Source organism: Mobula hypostoma, chromosome 30 (genome assembly GCF_963921235.1).
Source record: "Mobula hypostoma chromosome 30, sMobHyp1.1, whole genome shotgun sequence".
NCBI classification, from domain to species: Eukaryota; Metazoa; Chordata; class Chondrichthyes; order Myliobatiformes; family Myliobatidae; genus Mobula; species Mobula hypostoma.
This window is the reverse complement of record NC_086126.1, coordinates 14537299-14554711: the sequence shown is the minus strand read 5'-3', so window position 1 is coordinate 14554711 and position 17413 is coordinate 14537299. Positions and strand designations below refer to the sequence as shown.

The 17413-nt window shown below is 49.2% G+C and overlaps 1 protein-coding gene across 2 annotated transcripts in view; it reads right to left on the bottom strand.

The window, feature by feature from the left end:
- Positions 1-12379: 12379 nt before the first annotated feature.
- LOC134339755 (ribosomal protein S6 kinase alpha-5-like) overlaps positions 12380-17413 on the bottom strand; it is a 48122-nt gene continuing 43088 nt past the window's right edge. For both annotated transcript variants that reach the window (XM_063036520.1, XM_063036519.1), the window contains 2 exons: positions 14224-14387; positions 12380-12623 (listed from right to left, as the gene is read on the bottom strand). In XM_063036520.1, coding sequence (XP_062892590.1) covers positions 12408-12623; positions 14224-14387 — 380 coding nt within the window. In that variant the 3' untranslated portion in view covers positions 12380-12407. The remainder of the gene's footprint in view (positions 12624-14223; positions 14388-17413) is intronic.

Here is a 17413-nt window from a genome sequence, read left to right as displayed (position 1 = left end):
GAGGTATTTATTTGTTTTTAGCTGGTTTGGCAGAACATTGAGGGCCAAATGGCTGTACTCTTCTATGTTGTACTTTCTGTGTTTAGAAAGGGATGAGCATTTATTTTCCGGTAGCATGGAGACAAAATCAAGAAGGGTGACGAATACAGGACTGATCCCAGATCCATCACGGCTGATCCCGGATCCCACTCAACCCCATACACCTGCCTTCTCGGCATAACCTTTGACGCCCCGACCGATCAGGAATCTTGTCAACTTTCACTTTGAACATACCCACAGACTTGGCCTCTACAACAGTCTGTGGTAGAGCATTCCACAGATTCATCAATCTCTGGCTAAGAAAAAAATTCCTCTTTACCTCTGTTCGAAAAGGTCACCCCTTGATTTTGAGGCTGTGCCCTCTAGTTCTGCATACCCCCACCATAGGAAACATCCTCTCCACATCTACGTCCACCCTATCTAGTCCTTTCAACGTTCGGTAAGTTTCAATGAGATTCCCCCGCATTCTTCTAAATACGAGTGAGTACAGGCCCAAAGCTGCCAAACACCCCTCACATGTTAACCCTGTCATTCCCAGAATCATCCTTGTGAACCTCCCCTGGACTCTCCAATGAAAACACATCTCTTCTGAGATAAGCTGTTGACAATACTCCAAGTACAGGCTGAGTAGTGTCTTATAAAGACTCGGCATTGTCTCCTTGTTTTTACATTCTACTCCCCTTGAAATAAATTCCAGCATCGCATTTGCCTTCTTTACCACAGACTCAACCTGTTAATTAACCTGGGAGTCTTGCAAAGTCCCTTTGCCCCTCTGATGTTTGCACTTTCTCCCCGTTCAGATAATAGTCCGCACTATTGTTCCTTTTACTGAAATGCATTATCATACATTTCCCAACACTGTATTCCATCTGCCACTTTTTTGCCCTTTCTTTCAATTTGTCTGCTGGAATCACATTGGTTCCTCAGCACTACCTACCCCTCTTCATATCATCTGCAAACCTTGCCACAAAGCCATCAATTCCACTATCTAAATCATTGACAAACAACGTGAAAAGTAGAGGTCCCAATATTGACCCCCTGAGGAACACTGGCCAACCAGAAAAGGCCCCTTTTATTCTGACTTGCTGCCTCCTGCCCGTCAGCCATTCCTCTATCCATGCCAGTATCTCTCCTGTGACTGAAAGTGTTATATTTGAATGCACGCAGCATATCGGGATCAGGTAGATGACCTTGTAGCACAGCTAGAGATTGGCAGGTATGACGATGTGGGCATCTCTGGGTCATGACTGAAAGAGGATCATAGTTGGGAGCTTAACATCCAAGGATACACATTGTATCATAAGGGTAGGCAGAGGGGAGCAACGTTCCTCTGTTGGTAAAATATGATATCCTTAGAAAGAGGTGACATAGAATTGGAAGATGTAGAATCCTTGAGGGTAGAGTTAAGGAACTGCAAGGGTTAAAAAAAACCCTGGTGGAAGTTACATACAGGCCTCCAAACAGAATCCAGGATGTGGGCTACAAATTACAATGGGAGATAGAAAATACATGTCAAAAAAGCAGTACTATGATAGTCATTGGGGATTTCAATATGCAGGTGGATTGGGAAAATCAGGTTGGTACTGGGTCCCAAGAGAAGAAGTTTGTGGAATGCCGATGAGATGGCTTTTTTAGAGCAGCTTGTGGTTGAGCCCACTAGGGGAAAGGCAATTTTGGATTGGGTGCTGTGTAATGAACCAGATTTGATTAGGGAGCTTAAGGTACAGGAACCCTTGTGATCATATGATAGAATTCACCCTGCAATTTGGGAGGGAGAAGCTAAAATCAGATGCATTATTATTACAGTGGAGTAAATGGGATTACATAGGCATGAGAGAAGAGCTGGCCAAAGTTGACTGGAAGGGGACACTAGCAGGGATGATGGCAGAATAGGGAAGATGAGGCAACCATGGCTAACAAGAAAAGTCAAAGACAGCATAAATCAAAAGAGAGGACATATAATGTGGCAAAGATTAGGGGGAATATAGAGGCCTGAGAAGCTTTTCAAAATCAATAGAAGGCAACTAAAAAAAAGCAATAAGGGGAGAAAAGATTAAATATGAAGCCAATAATATAAAAGAGGATGCCAAAAGATTTTTTCAGATATATAAAGAGTAAAAGATAGGTAAGAGTGGATATCAGACCACAGGAAAATGACGCTGGAGAGGTAATAGTGGGGGACAAAGAAATTGGGGGGGTGAACTTAATTATTTTGTGACCATCTTCACTGTTGAAGAAACCAGCAATATGCCAGAAATTGAAGATTGTCAGAGGGGCAGAAGTGAGTGTAGTTACTATGACTAAGGAGAAGGTGTGTAGGAAGCTGAAAGGTCTGAAGGTGGTGGATAAGTCACCTGGACCAGATGGACTGCTCGCCAAGGTTGTTAAAGATGTAGCTGAAGAGATTGTGGGGGCAATAGGGGTGATCTTTCAAGAATCACGAGATTCTGGAATGATTCCAGAGGAGTGGAACATCACAAATGTCAGTCCACTCTTTTAAGAAGGGAGGGAGGCAAACAAAAGGAAATTATAGGCCAGTTAGGAAGGGAAGATGTTGGAGTCAATTATTAAGGCAAGCATTTGGGGTACTTGGGGGTACGTTATAAAATAAGCCAAAGTCAGGATGGTTTCCATAATACCTTAAGATAAAGCAGCAGAATTAGGCCATTCGGCCCATCGAGTCTGCTCTGCCATTTCATCATAACTGATCCATTTTCCCTCTCAGCCCCCAGTCTCCCACCTTCATGCCCTGACCAATCAAGAACATATCAACCTCTGCCTTAAATATACATAATGACTTGGCCTCCTTAGCTGCCTGTGGCAATGAATTCCACAAATTTACCACCCTCTGGCTAAAGAAATTCCTCCTCATCTCCATTCTAAAAGGACGTCCCTCTATTCTGAGGCTGTGTCCTCTGGTCTTAGACTCCCTCACCAGAGGAAACACCCTCTCCACATCCACTCTAGAGAAGTCTTTCATCATTCAATAGGTTTCAATGAGATCCCCACCACCACATTCTTCTGAATTCCAGTGAGTACAAGCCCAGAGCCATCAAATGCTCCATATGACATGCCTTTCAATCCCAGAAACATTTTCGCGAACCTTCTTTGAATCCTCTGCAGTTTCAGCACATCCTTTCTAAGTTAAGAGGCCCAAAACTGCCCACAATGCTCCAAGTGAGGCCTCGCCCATGCTTTATAAAGTCTCACCATTACATCCTCCGGAAATGAATGCTAACATTGAATTCGCCTTCCTCAGCACCGACCCAACCCGCAGATGAGCCTTCAGGGAACCCTACGCAAGGACCCCCAAGTCCCTTTGCATCTCATATTTTTGAATTTTCTCTCCATTTAGGAAATAGTTAACCCTTTCATTTCTTCCACCATAACTTCCCGATTGTGCTCCATCTGCCACTTCTTTGTCCATACTCCTAATCTGTCTTTCTGTAGCCTCTCTGCTGCCCCTCCACCTGTCTTCGTATTATCCTCAAACTTGGCTACAAAACCATCAATTTCATCATCTGAATCATTTGACATATAATGTAAAAAGAATCGGTCCCAGCACAGAGCCCTGTGGAACGCCACTAGTCACCAGCAGCCAACCAGAAAAGTCTTCCTTTATTCCCACTCTTTGCTGCCTGCCAATCAGCCACTGCTTTATCCATGCTAGAATCTTTCCTGCAATACCACGGGCTTATAACTTGTTAAGCAGCCTCATGTGTGGCACCTTGTCAAAGGCCTTCTGAAAATCCAAATACACAAGATCAGCCAATTCTCCTTTGTCTGTCCTGCTTGTTATTTCTTCAAAGGATTCCAACAGATTCTTTTCTTCTTCTATATGATATATTGCATTGAACTGCTGCTGCCAAGTTAACAAACTTAACGACACATGCCGGTGATAATAAACCTGATTCTGATTCCGATTTGTCAGGCAACCATGAGGAAATCATGCTGACTACAACCATCTGGTAAAGCAGTGGCTGATTGGCAGGAGGCAAAGACTGGGAATAAAGGGAGCCTTTTCTGGCGGCTGCTGGTGACTAGTGGTGTTCCACAGGGGTCTGTGTTGGGACCGATTCTTTTTACGTTATATGTCAATGATTTGGATGGCAGAATTGATGGCTTTGTTGCAGAGTTTGCAGATGATACAAAGATGGGTGGAGGGGCAGGCAGTATTGAGGAAGAAGGGAATCCGTAGAAGAATTTAGACAGAACGGAAAGGACAAAGAAGTGGAATACAGTGTGGGAAATGGTATGGTCGTGTACTTTGGTAGAAAAAAATAAAGACATGAACTATTGAACGAGGAGCAAATTCTGATATTAGAGGTGCAAAGGGGACCTGAGAGTCCTTTTGCAGGGTTTCCCAAAGGTTAATTTGCAGGTTGGGTCTGTGGTGAGGAAGGCAAATGTGGAATCTTGGCATTCATTTTGGGAGGATCCTATCCTAGGGGACTAGAATACAAAAGCAAGAATGTAATGCTGAGGCTTTCTGTGGCCAAGTGGTTAAGGCATTGGACTAGCAACCTGACGGTCGTGAGTTCGAGCCCCAGCCAAGGGAACATGTTGTGTCCTTGAGCAAGGCACTTAACCACACATTGCTCTGCGACAACACCGGTGCCAAGCTGTATGGGTCCTAATGCCCTTCCCTTGGACAGCATTGGTGTCGTGGAGAGGGGAGACTTGCAGCATGGGCAACTGCCTGTCTTCCATACAACCTTGCCCAGGTCTGCGCCCTGGAGAGTGAAGACTTTCCAGGCGCAGATTCGTGGTCTCGCAAGACTAACGGATGCCTTAGTGAGTGCTGAGGCTTTATAAGGGGCTGTGAGCAGTTTTTTTGGGCCCCTTTGTCTCAGAAAAGATGTGCTGGCACTGGAGAGGGGCCAGAGGAGGTTCGTGAGAATGATTCCGGGAGTGAAAGGGTTAACCTATGAGGAGCATTCAATGTCACTCGCTCGGGTTTAGCAGATTGAAGAGAGAACCTCACTGAAACCTATCGAGTGGGTAGAGTGGATGCGGGGAGGATGTTTCCTATGGGGAGGGGGGGAAGAGTCTAGGACCAGAGGATAGAGGGACGTCCATTTAGAACAGAAGTGAGGAGGAATTTATTTAGCCAGAAGGAGGGGGATTTGTGGAGTTCATTGCCACAGAGAGCAGTGCAGGGCAGGTCATTGGGTATATTTAAAGCAGAGGTCGATAGGTTCTTGATTAGTCAGGGAGTCAAAGGTTATGGGGAGACGGCAGGAGAGGGGGTTAGTAATTCAGCCATGATGGAATGGCGGAGCTGAATCGATGGGCCAAATGGCCTGATTCTGCCCCTGTGTCTGTGGCGACGCATTACAGTGCCAGCGACCCGTGTTCCACTCCCCGAGACAGTGCGCGTTTCCCCCCACACTCCAAAGACATAGAAACATAGAAAATAGGTGCAGGAGTAGGCCATTCGGCCCTTCGAGCCTGCACCGCCATTTATTATGATCATGGCTGATCCTCCAACTCAGAACCCCGCCCCAGCCTTCCCTCCATACCCGCTGATCCCCGTAGCCACAAGGGCCATATCTAACTCCCTCTTAAATATAGCCAATGAACTGGCCTCAACTGTTTCCTGTGGCAGAGAATTCCACAGATTCACCACTCTCCGTGTGAAGAAGATTTTCCTAATCTCAGTCCTAAAAGGCTTCCCCTTTATCCTCAAACTGTGGCCCCTCGTTCTGGACTTCCCCAACATTGGGAACAATCTTCCTGCATCTAGCCTGTCCAATCCCTTTAGGATCTTATACGTTTCAATCAGATCCCCCCTCAATCTTCTAAATTCCAATGAGTACAAGCCCAGTTCATCCTGTCTTTCTTCATATGAAAGTCCTGCCATCCCAGGAATCAATCTGGTGAACCTTCTTTGTACTCCCTCTATGGCAAGGATGTCTTTCCTCAGATTAGGGGACCAAAACTGCACACAATACTCCAGGTGTGGTCTCACCAAGGCCTTGTACAACTGCAGTAGCACCTCCCTGCTCCTGTACTCGAATCCTCTCGCTATAAATGCCAGCATACCATTCGCCTTTTTCACCGCCTGCTGTACCTGCATGCCCACTTTCAATGACTGGTGTATAATGACACCCAGGTCTTGTTGCACCTCCCCTTTTCCTAATCAGCCACCATTCAGATGATAATCTGTTTTCCTATTTTTGCCACCAAAGTGGATAACTTCACATTTATCCACATTAAATTGCATCTACAATGAATTTGCTCACTCACCCAACCTATCCAAGTCACCCTGCATCCTCTTAGCATCCTCTTCACAGCTAACACTGCCACCCAGCTTCGTGTCATCCGCAAAGTTGGAGTTGCTGCATTTAATTCCCTCATCCAAGTCATTAATATATATTGTAAACAACTGGGGTCCCAGCACTGAGCCTTGTGGTACCCCACTAGTCACCGCCTGCCATTCTGAAAAGGTCCCGTTTATTCCCACTCTTTGCTTCCTGTCTGCTAACCAATTCTCCACCCACACCAATATCTTACCCCCAATACCGTGTGCTTTAAGTTTGCACACTAATCTCCTGTGTGGGACCTTGTCAAAAGCCTTTTGAAAATCCAAATATACCACACCCACTAGTTCTCCCCTATCCACTCTACTAGTTACATCCTCAAAAAATTCTATGAGATTCGTCAGACATGATTTTCCTTTCACAAATCCATGCTGACTTTGTCCGATCATTTCACCGCTTTCCAAATGTGCTGTTATCACATCCTTGATAACTGACTCCAGCAGTTTCCCCACCACCGACGTTAGGCTAACCGGTCTATAATTCCCCGGTTTCTCTCTCCCTCCTTTTTTAAAAAATGGAGTTACATTAGCCACCCTCCAATCCTCAGGAACTAGTTCAGAATCTAACGAGTTTTGAAAAATTATCACTAATGCATCCACTATTTCTTGGGCTACTTCCTTAAGCACTCTAGGATGCAGACCATCTGGCCCTGGGGATTTATCTGCCTTCAATCCCTTCAATTTACCTAACACCACTTCCCTACTAACATGTATTTCGCTCAGTTCCTCCATCTCACTGGACCCTCTGTCCCCTACTATTTCTGGAAGATTATTTATGTCCTCCTTAGTGAAGATAGAACCAAAGTAATTATTCAATTGGTCTGCCATGTCCTTGCTCCCCATAATCAATTCACCTGTTTCTGTCTGCAGGGGACCTACATTTGTCTTTACCAGTCTTTTACTTTTTACATATCTATAAAAGCTTTTACAGTCCATTTTTACGTTCCCTGCCAGTTTTCTCTCATAATCTTTTTTCCCCTTCCTAATTAAGCCCTTTGTCCTCCTCTGCTGAACTCTGAATTTCTCCCAGTCCTCAGGTGAGCCACTTTTTCTGGCTAATTTGTATGCTTCTACTTTGGAATTGATACTATCCCTAATTTCTCTTGTCAGCCACGGGTGCACTACCTTCCTTGATTTACTCTTTTGCCAAACTGGGATGAACAATTGTTGTAGTTCATCCATGCGATCTTTAAATGTTTGCCATTGCATATCCACCGTCAATCCTTTAAGTGTCATTTGCCAGTCTATCTTAGCTAATTCACGTCTCATACTTTCAAAGTTACCCCTCTTTAAGTTCAGAACCTTTGTTTCTGAATTAAGTATGTCACTCTCCATCTTAATGAAGAATTCCACCATATTATGGTCACTCTTACCCAAGGGGCCCCTCACGACAAGATCGCTAATTAACCCTTCCTCATTGCTCAAAACCCAGTCCAGGATAGCCTGCTCTCTCTCGACATGTTGGTTCAAAAAACCATCCCGCATACATTCCAAGAAATCCTCTTCATCAGCACCTTTACCAATTTGGTTCACCCAATCTACATGTAGATTGAAGTCACCCATTATAACTGCTGTTCCTTTATTGCACACATTTCTAATTTCCTGTTTAATACCATCTCCGACCTCACTACTACTGTTAGGTGGCCTGTACACAACTCCCACCAGCGTCTTCTGCCCCTTGGTGTTACGCAGCTCTACCCATATCGATTCCACATCTTCCCGGCTTATGTCCTTCCTTTCTATTGCGTTAATCTCTTCTTTAACCAGCAACGCCACCCCACCTCCCCTTCCTTCATGTCTATCCCTCCTGAATATTGAATATCCCTGAACGTTGAGCTCCCATCCCTGGTCACCCTGGAGCCATGTCTCTGTGATCCCAACTATATCATAATCATTAATAACAATCTGTACTTCCAATTCATCCACCTTATTACGAATGCTCCTTGCATTGACACACAAAGCCTTCAGGCGCTCTTTTACAGCTCTCTTAGCCCTTATACAATTATATGTTGAAAAGTGGCCCTTTTTAATGCTTGCCCTGGATTTGTCGGCCTGCCACTTTTACTTTTCTCCTTAGAACTTTTTGCTTCTCCGCTCACTTTACACCCCTCTGTCTCTCTGCACTGGTTCCCATCCCCCTGTTGCGCCCGTCGGGGTTGGTGAAGCCGAGGGGGCCGGACGCGAGGTGACGATGCCAGCGGGCTGTCACCCCCACCCTCAGAGAGCGCTGGTCGTTGCAGGCACGGGCCGGGCCCCGCTCTGTGCATCGGTGAATGGCTTCCCTGTTTCGGCGGGTAAACGCGCAGGAGCCCAGGCGCCGGAGTTGTACAACGGTCGTTTATTTACAGTGATATCGAGCAGTTTTACAATCTTAACACGCAGCCCTTGTGGGGATAACCGGCGGGGAGAAGCCTCGATCCCCCGACGGGACGTTTCCGCGACTCCGAGCTGTTTGACCGCGCTTCCCGATCCCGGTCTCGGTCCCGGCTCCCGGTAGGCGTGGGCTGTCACCGGTGGGAGTGGGAGTGGGTTTAGTGGACAGAGTTGTGTGTGTGTGGGGGTCTTTCACCTTGGCAATGGGTACACGGCGGAGGGGGTGGGGTGTTAGTGGAGGCAAATATCCCCTGGCGGTCAGAGTGGGTGGAAAACACGCGCCGCGGGCTGGGGCAACTCGGCAGGTCCGTGAACAGCTTCGGGTCCCGTCAGCGAGACTGGAAGTGGGGGGCGGCGGCGAAAGCCAGAGTGAGAGAGTGGGGAGAGGGAAGCTGGCGGGTGATAGGGGACGGTGAGGGGGGTGGGGGTATTACATAATAAACTGGGAGGTAATGGCGGAAAAGATAACGGGCCGAAGAGGAAGGAACGGGCTGGAGAGGAGAGTGGACTGCGGGAGAAAAGGGACCAGAGGGAGGTGATGAGGCGGGGGGGGGGGGGGGGAGACAGAATGGAGTATGAAAGGAGACGGACGATGCAAAGGGGGGAGAATTGACCCAAAGTCGGAGGAATCGAAGTTCACGCCATCGGGTCGGAGGCTACCCAGACGGAAAATGAGGAGTCGGTCCTCTGACCCGTTTGCCCTGGGGGGGTGGGGGGCACGGACAGACCCACCGGCGTGGGAATGGGAGGTCGGATTGAAACGGGTAGCCGGTAAAAGCCAGAATAAGACGCGTGGGGTGGGGAGATGGTGAGTGCAAATTTGCAGTTGATTGGCGGAAGGTCTGGGCTCGAAAAGACATTTCCGAAGATGCTGCCTGGCCTGCTGAGTTCCTCCAGCAATTTGTGTGCGTGTGTTTTGCTCCAGATCTCGGGCGTCTGCAGAATCTCTGGTGCGGTCACTTCACTGGTCAGTGCGAGAGCGTGACCTCGGCTGTACAACGGAGGTACGTGTGGGCAGGTTGCTTTTTCCCAGACAGTGGTGAGCCAGGAGTGGCGGGGGTCGGGGAGCGTTTTTAAAAGGCTCTTTGGTAAATATGTGAGTTCACAGAACATGTTGTGCAGGCAGAAGGAATTAGTGGAGTTAGGCGTTTAATCGGCAGTTTAGTTTGCTGGCAGGGACATTGTGGCCCTGTTCCTGTGCTGTACTGTCCTATGGCAGGTGAGACTGTGGGTCAGAGAGAGACGAGGGGCAGTTTGTGTTGTCCGCCCCCTCCCTCTCCCCCACCCCATCCTCTGACCCAAGACCGGGGCGGTAGTGGAGGGAACTGCAGAGACACGTACCCAGAGTGAGGACGCACTGTCCGGGCTGGTGGCCCAGTGGGAGAGTCACTGGCGCACAGAGAGAGACCCGGGTTCAGTCCACGACCTCTGGCTCTGTGTGTGTGTGTGAGAGAGATTGTGTGTGTGTGTGAGAGAGATTGTGTGTGTGTGAGAGAGAGACAGACTGAGTGTGTGAGAGAGAGATTGTGTGTGTGTGAGAGAGAGAGGGAGATTGTGTGAGAGAGAGAGAGGGGGAGATTGTGTGAGAGATTTGTGTGTGTGTGAGAGAGATTGTGTGTGTGAGAGATTTGTGTGTGTGAGAGAGATTTGTGTGTGTGAGAGAGAGATTGTGTGTGTGAGAGATTTGTGTGTGTGTGAGAGAGATTGTGTGTGTGAGAGAGATTTGTGTGTGTGAGAGATTTGTGTGTGTGAGAGAGAGATTGTTGTGTGTGTGAGAGATTTGTGTGTGTATGAGAGAGAGGGAGATTGTGTCTGTGTGTGTGTGTGTGAGAGAGAGAGAGATTGTGTGTGTGTGTGTGTGTGTGAGAGAGAGAGATTGTGTCTGTGTGTGTGTGTGTGTGTGTGTGTGAGAGAGAGATTGTGTGTGTGTGTGTGTGTGTGAGAGAGAGAGATTGTGTCTGTGTGTGTGTGTGTGTGTGAGAGAGAGATTGTGTGTGTGTGTGTGTGTGTGAGAGAGAGAGATTGTGTCTGTGTGTGTGTGTGTGTGTGAGAGAGAGATTGTGTGTGTGTGTGTGTGTGTGTGTGAGAGAGAGAGAGAGAGACTGTGTGTATGTGTGTGAGACAGAGAGACTGTATGTGAGGGAGAGAGATTGTGTCTGTGAGAGAGAGACTGAGTGTGTGAGAGAGAGATTGTGTGTGTGTGTGAGAGAGAGATTGTGTGTGTGTGAGAGAGACTGAGTGTGTGAGAGAGAGATTGTGTGTGTGTGTGAGAGAGAGATTGTGTGTGTGTGAGAGAGACTGAGTGTGTGAGAGAGAGATTGTGTGTGTGTGTGAGAGAGAGATTGTGTGTGTGAGAGAGAGACTGAGTGTGTGAGAGAGAGATTGTGTGTGTGTGAGAGAGAGAGATTGTGTGTGTGTGAGAGAGACTGAGTGTGTGAGAGAGAGATTGTGTGTGTGTGTGTGAGAGAGAGAGACTGTATGTGAGGGAGAGAGAGATTGTGTGTGAGGGAGAGAGAGACTGTGTGTGAGGGAGAGAGAGAGAGACTGTGTGTGAGGGAGAGAGAGAGAGAGAGACTGTGTGTGAGGGAGAGAGAGAGAGAGAGACTGTGTGTATGTGTGTGTAAGAGTGAGAGAGACTGTATGGTTTGCAGGTTCTCCTTGTGACTCTGCGTTTCCCCCAGTGTTCTCCTACATCCCAGGAATTAACATGGATATGACTGAGCTGGGGAAGATCCACAGGGAATTTGCCAGGACTGAAAGACTCGAGTGGGGGGGGGGGCGGTGGGGAGGCTGGATTGACTGGGACTGGAGTGAAAGAGGCTGGGGGGGGTGACCTCACAGAGGTTTTTGTGGGGCGTAGATAAGGTGGGTGGTCACTGTCTTTCCCTGGGGTGGGGGTGGGGGGGAGTATAAAGCTAGAGGTTATAGGTTTAAGGAGGGGGACAGAGGATTTAAAAGTGACCTGAGGGCAAGTTTTGTTTACACAGAAGGTGGTAAGTATGTGGAATGAGCTGGTCGAGGTGAGTACGATTACTCTGTTTAAAATACGTTTGGACAGGTCGATGGGTGGGGATGGATTACAGGGATGCTGGCCAAACACAGGCGAATGATACTGGCTCAGGCAAGGCCCCAAGGCTGCATGCAGGAGATGGGCCGAAGGGCCTGTTTATGCGCTGTATTACTCTGTGACTAAGGTCTGGGTACGTTGGCCTCAGTGAATTGCCCCAGGAGAGGGGTGGAATCTGGGGGGCGTCCTTGGGGAAAGTGGGGAAAGCGGAAACGGGAACTGGTGTAGGTGGTCAGCACAGATTCGACGGGCCAAAGGGCCTATTTCAGCCTCTAAATGGCGGCCATTACTGCCCTTGCTGTGGTGGACCTCTCCCACCCCTCCCGCCCTCCCACCAGATCCGACCAGGGTCCGGGATGAAGGCAAATGTTTCTCTCCCACCGTCAGCCCCCACCCCCCCCCGGACACAGTGGGTCCCCAGAACCCCTTCAGATTAACCCGTGATCTTGGCCATGTCTCTGGAAGCTTCAAGGGGGCCAGGGATCAGGAGGGACAGTCGAATGGGGGGGGGTTGGTTGTGCATAACTCTGTGTCTGTGTGCCACCCTCTTCCTCTCCCCCCCACCCACACCTCACCCCGCCCCAACCCACCGCCCGCTGCCGGCAGCTAGGAGGGCTGGCTGACTGGCTCCGGCCGCTTGTGCCTGCCGGCCCGCTGGGAGGCGGCGTTGGGCTGCGTGGAGGAGGACGAGGAGGAGGAGGAACTGTCGCTGGAGCTCCGCGCCTCGGGGCCCGCGCTCAGCTTCAGCTTCCTGCGCTTGGCCAGCGGCGCGTTGTCCACACTCTTCAGCAGAAAGCCCTCCCGCTTGCACTTGTTGAACGCCTGTGGGGGGGGGGTTTACAGGGGGAGTCGGTTAGCAGCTGAGGGTCCAAACACATCCCCACCCAGCCCAGTCCCGATTCCCCCACATCCCCTCTCGTAGACCCCACCTTCTGCCCCTCACCCCCGTCTTTCCCCTCCCTTCTCCTGCTTCCCTTTGACCTTTCCCCTCCCCTCTCCTGCTTCCCTTTGACCTTTCCCCTCCCCTCTCCTGCATCCCTTTGACCTTTCCCCTGCCCTCTCCTTCCCTTTGACCTTTCCCCTGCCCTCTCCTGCTTCCCTTTGACCTTTCCCCTGCCCCTCTCCTTCCCTTTGACCTTTCCCCTCCCCTCTCCTGCTTCCCTTTGACCTTTCCCTGCCCCTCTCCTTCCCTTTGACCTTTCCCCTCTGTCTCTTTGCCCTCCCATCACTCTCTCTTCCTCACCTCGCCTTTCTCTCTCTCCCAACCCTCCATCCCTCTCTGTCTCTCTCTTTCTCTCACCTCCCTGCTCTCCTCCTTCCATCCCACCCTCCTTTCTCTCTCTCCCATCCCTTCCCCTATCTCTCTATGTCGTTCCCCTTCTCCCCTCTCTCTCCTCCACCTTCCCCCCCCCTACCACCAGAGAAGATATGCCCGAGGTGATAACCCCCTCAGGCGCAGAGGACGAGGGGTGACTGCCTACCACCTGACTGAGGGCGTGGAGGGGGAGTCAATACATCCCCCACCCATTCACATGCCGAAGTCCCCACTGCCTGCCCCCAACAACCACAACTTGGAGGACTGGGAGGGGAGGGGAGGGAGAGCAGGGGTGGACACAGTGGAGAAGAGAAACTGAGGAAGGAAAAAGGGGAATGAGGGGAAAAGAGTGCAAGAGTACAGACTGGGAGGGGAGAGGGGATGGGATGGTGGAAGGAGAGAGAGAGAAAATGGGACAAAAGGATGCTGCAGGAGGTGAGGGATTAGGAAAGGGTGGAGGTTCTGGAGGAGATGAGGGTTAAGGAAAGAGTGGAGGATCTGGAGGAGGTGAAGGATTTGGAAAAGGATGGAGGATCTGAGGGATTAGGAAAAGGAGGATCTGGAGGAGTTGAGGGATTAGGAAAGGATGGAGGATCTGGAGGCAGTGAGGGATTAGGAAACGGTGGAGGTTCTGGAGGAGGTGAAGGATTAGGAAAAGTTGGAGGTTCTGGAGGAGGTGAGGGATTAGGAAAAGTTGGAGGTTCTGGAGGAGGTGAGGGATTAGGAAAAGGAGGTTCTGGAGGAGGTGAGGGATTAGGAAAAGTTGGAGGTTCTGGAGGAGGTGAGGGATTAGGAAAAGGAGGTTCTGGAGGAGGTGAAGGATTAGGAAAAGTTGGAGGTTCTGGAGGAGGTGAGGGATTAGGAAAAGGAGGTTCTGGAGGAGGTGAAGGATTAGGAAAAGGTGGAGGTTCCGGAGGAGATGAGGGATTAGGAAAAGGAGGTTCTGGAGGAGGTGAAGGATTAGGAAAGGGTGGAGGTTCTGGAGGAGGTGAGGAATTAGGAAAAGGAGGTTCTGGAGGAGGTGAGGGATTAGGAAAATGAGGTTCTAGAGGAGGTGAAGATTTACGAACGGGAGGAGGTAAGGTGCTTGTGTTCCGTCCCACCTACCAGGAAGGTGGCCTTGAAGTAGGTGTTGACGGAGGGTCCCGTGGAGCCCAGGACGTCTGGCGTCATCAGCGACACTGAGGATAGCTGACTCCCGTTCTGTAGCCAGTCGTTCCGCCGCAGGTTCGACATCTTCAGCCTCTTGGAGGGCTCGACCGTCAGCAGGCCTGGGATGTGGGGGTAGAGCGCAGGGTCAGAGTGAGTCTCCCTTGGGCCTGAGGGTCCACGGCGGCTGGTGTGGGGAGCCCAGATAAGGGTCACACCTCCACGAGCAGAGATTCCCACACCAGCAACAACAGACCCCTCCCTGACCCAATTCGGACAGACACCACCCTGACCCTCTGCCAGCACCGTGTGCGGATACCTCAATCCTGCTTTTATTTGTAATATTTGATAAGTAACCTGTTTTGATTAAAAAAATACAAATGAAGAAAATCGCGAAATGGTCGTTATTACATTCAGCTGCGTAAACATCACACATTAAATCACAGTGTATAACAGGCCCTTCGGCACACGATACTGTCCGATCCTTTCACCTACTCTGCGACCAATTTCACCCTTCCCTCCAACGTAACCCTCTAATTTTCTTTCACTCATGTGCTTACCTACAATGTCCCTCATAAATCTGCCTCCACCATCACCCCCGGGAGGGCATTCCACACACCCACCGCTCTCTGTGTAAAATGACCTCCGACCTCTCCCCGCTAAACGTCCCTCTAATCACCTTCAAAGCAGCGCACACAGAATGCTGGAAGATCTCAACAGCGGGAATGGACAGTCGACGTTTCGGGCTGAGACCCTTCATTAGGACTGAGAAGGAATAGGGGGAGACGCCAGAATATAAAGGTGGAGGGAGGGGAAGGAGGGCTAGCTGGAAGGTGAGAGGTGAAGCCAGGTGGGTGGGAAAGGTCAAGGGCTGGAGAGGAAGGAATCTGATCAGAGAGCGGAGTGGACCAGAGGAGAAAGGGAGGGAGGAGATGACAGGCAGGTGAGAAGAGGTAAAGAGTCAGAGTGGGGAAAAGAGGAAGGAGAAATCCAAATTCAGGTTGGAGGATACCCAGGCTGAATACCTGTTTACTCAGGGTGAGGGTCACTATGTAACTGTACAGAGTCACTGTTTATTCAGGGTGAGGGTCACTCACTACACTGCAGTTTCATGCCCCTTATCTAACAAGAGATGTGCTGGCATTCGCGAAGTACCAAAGGTTCCAAGACCATAAGACGTACGAGCAGAATTAGGCCTTTTGGCCCATCAAGTCTGCCCCGACGTTTCATCGTGACTGATCAATTTCCCCTCTCAGCCCCCAATCTCTTGTAAGAATGCAAAGGTAGTAATCTCGAGATTACTGCCTGTGCCACTTGACAGTGAGTGTAGGAATAGAATGAGCTGGAGGATAGATGCGTGGCTGAGGGATTGGAGCAGGGGGCCGGGATTCAGATTTCTGGATCATTGGGACCTCTTTTGGGGCAGGCATGACCTGTACAAAAGGGACGAGGTGCACTTGAATCCCAGGGGGACCAATATCCTGGTGGGGAGGTTTGCTAAGGCTACTGGGGAGAGTTTAAACTAGAACTGTTGTGGGGTGGGAACCGAACTGAAGAGACTGGGGAAGAGGTGGTTGGCTCACAAATAGAGAAAGTTTGGAGACAGTGTGTGAGGGAGGATGGGCAGGTGAAAGAGAAGGGTCGCACTCAGACCGATGGTTTGAGATGTGTCTATTTTAATGCGAGGAGTATTGTGAACAAAGCGGATGAGCTTAGAGCGTGGATCAGTACTTGGAGCTGTGATGTTGTGGCCATTACAGAGACTTGGATGGCTCAGGGACAGGAATGGTTACTCCAAGTACCGGATTTTAGATGTTTCAGAAAGGACAGGGAGGGAGGCAAGAGAGGTGGGGGTGTGGCACTGTTGATCAGAGATAGTGTCACGGCTGGAGAAAAGGAGGAAGACATGGAGGGGTTGTCTACAGAGTCTCTGTGGGTGGAGGTTAGGAACAGTAGGGGGTCAATAACTTTACTGTTTTTTTTTTAAATAGGCCACCCAATAGTAACAGGAATATCGAGGAGCAGATAAGGAAACAGATCCTGGAAATGTGTAATAATAACAGAGTTGTCGTGGTGGGAGATTTTAATTTCCCAAATATCAATTGGCATCTCCCTAGAGTGAGGGGTTTAGATAGGGTGGAGTTTGTTAGCTGTGTTCAGGAAGGTTTCTTGACACAATATGTAGATAAGCCTACAAGAGGAGAGACTGTACTTGATTTGGTATTGGGAAATGACCCTGGTCAGGTGTCAGTTCTCTCAGCAGGAGAGCATTTTGGAGATAGTGATCATAATTCTATTTCCTTTGCAATAGCATTGGGAGAGAGATAGGAACAGACAAGTTAGAAAAGTGTTTAATTGGAGTAAGGGGAATTATGAGACTATCAGGCAGGAACTTGGAAGCTTAAATTGGGAACAGATGTTTTCAGGGAAAAGTACGGAAGAAATGTGGCAAATGTTCAGGGGATATTTGTGTGGAGTTCTGCATAAGTACGTTCCAATGAGACAGGGAAGTTATGGTAGGGGACAGGAACCGTGCTGTACAAAGGCTGTTGTAAATCTAGTCAAGAAGAAAAGAAAAGCTTACAAAAGGTTCAGCAAGCTAGGTATGTTAGAGATCTAGAAGGTTATAAAGCTAGCAGGAAGGAGCTTAAGAAGGAAATTAGGAGAGCCAGAAGGGGCCGTGAGAAGGCCTTGGCGGGCAGGATTAAGGAAAACCCCAAGGCATTCTACAAGTATGTGAAGAGCAAGAGGATAAGACGTGAGAGAATAGGACCTATCAAGTGTGACAGTGGAAAAGTGTGTATGGAACTGGAGGAAATAGCAGAGATACTTAATGAATACTTTACTTCAGTATTCGCTATGGAAAAGGATCTTGGCGATTGTAGGGATGACTTACAGTGGACTGAAAAGCTTGAGCATGTAGATATTAAGAAAGAGGATGTGCTGGAGCTTTTGGAAAGCATCAAGTTGGATAAGTCGCTGGGACCGAATGAGATGTACCCCAGGCTACTGCGGGAGGTGAGGGAGGAGATTGCTGAGCCTCTGGCGATGATCTTTGCATCTTCAATGGGGACAGGAGAGATTCTGGAGGATTGGAGGGTTGCGGATGTTGTTCCTTTATTCAAGAAATGGAGTAGAGATAGCCCAG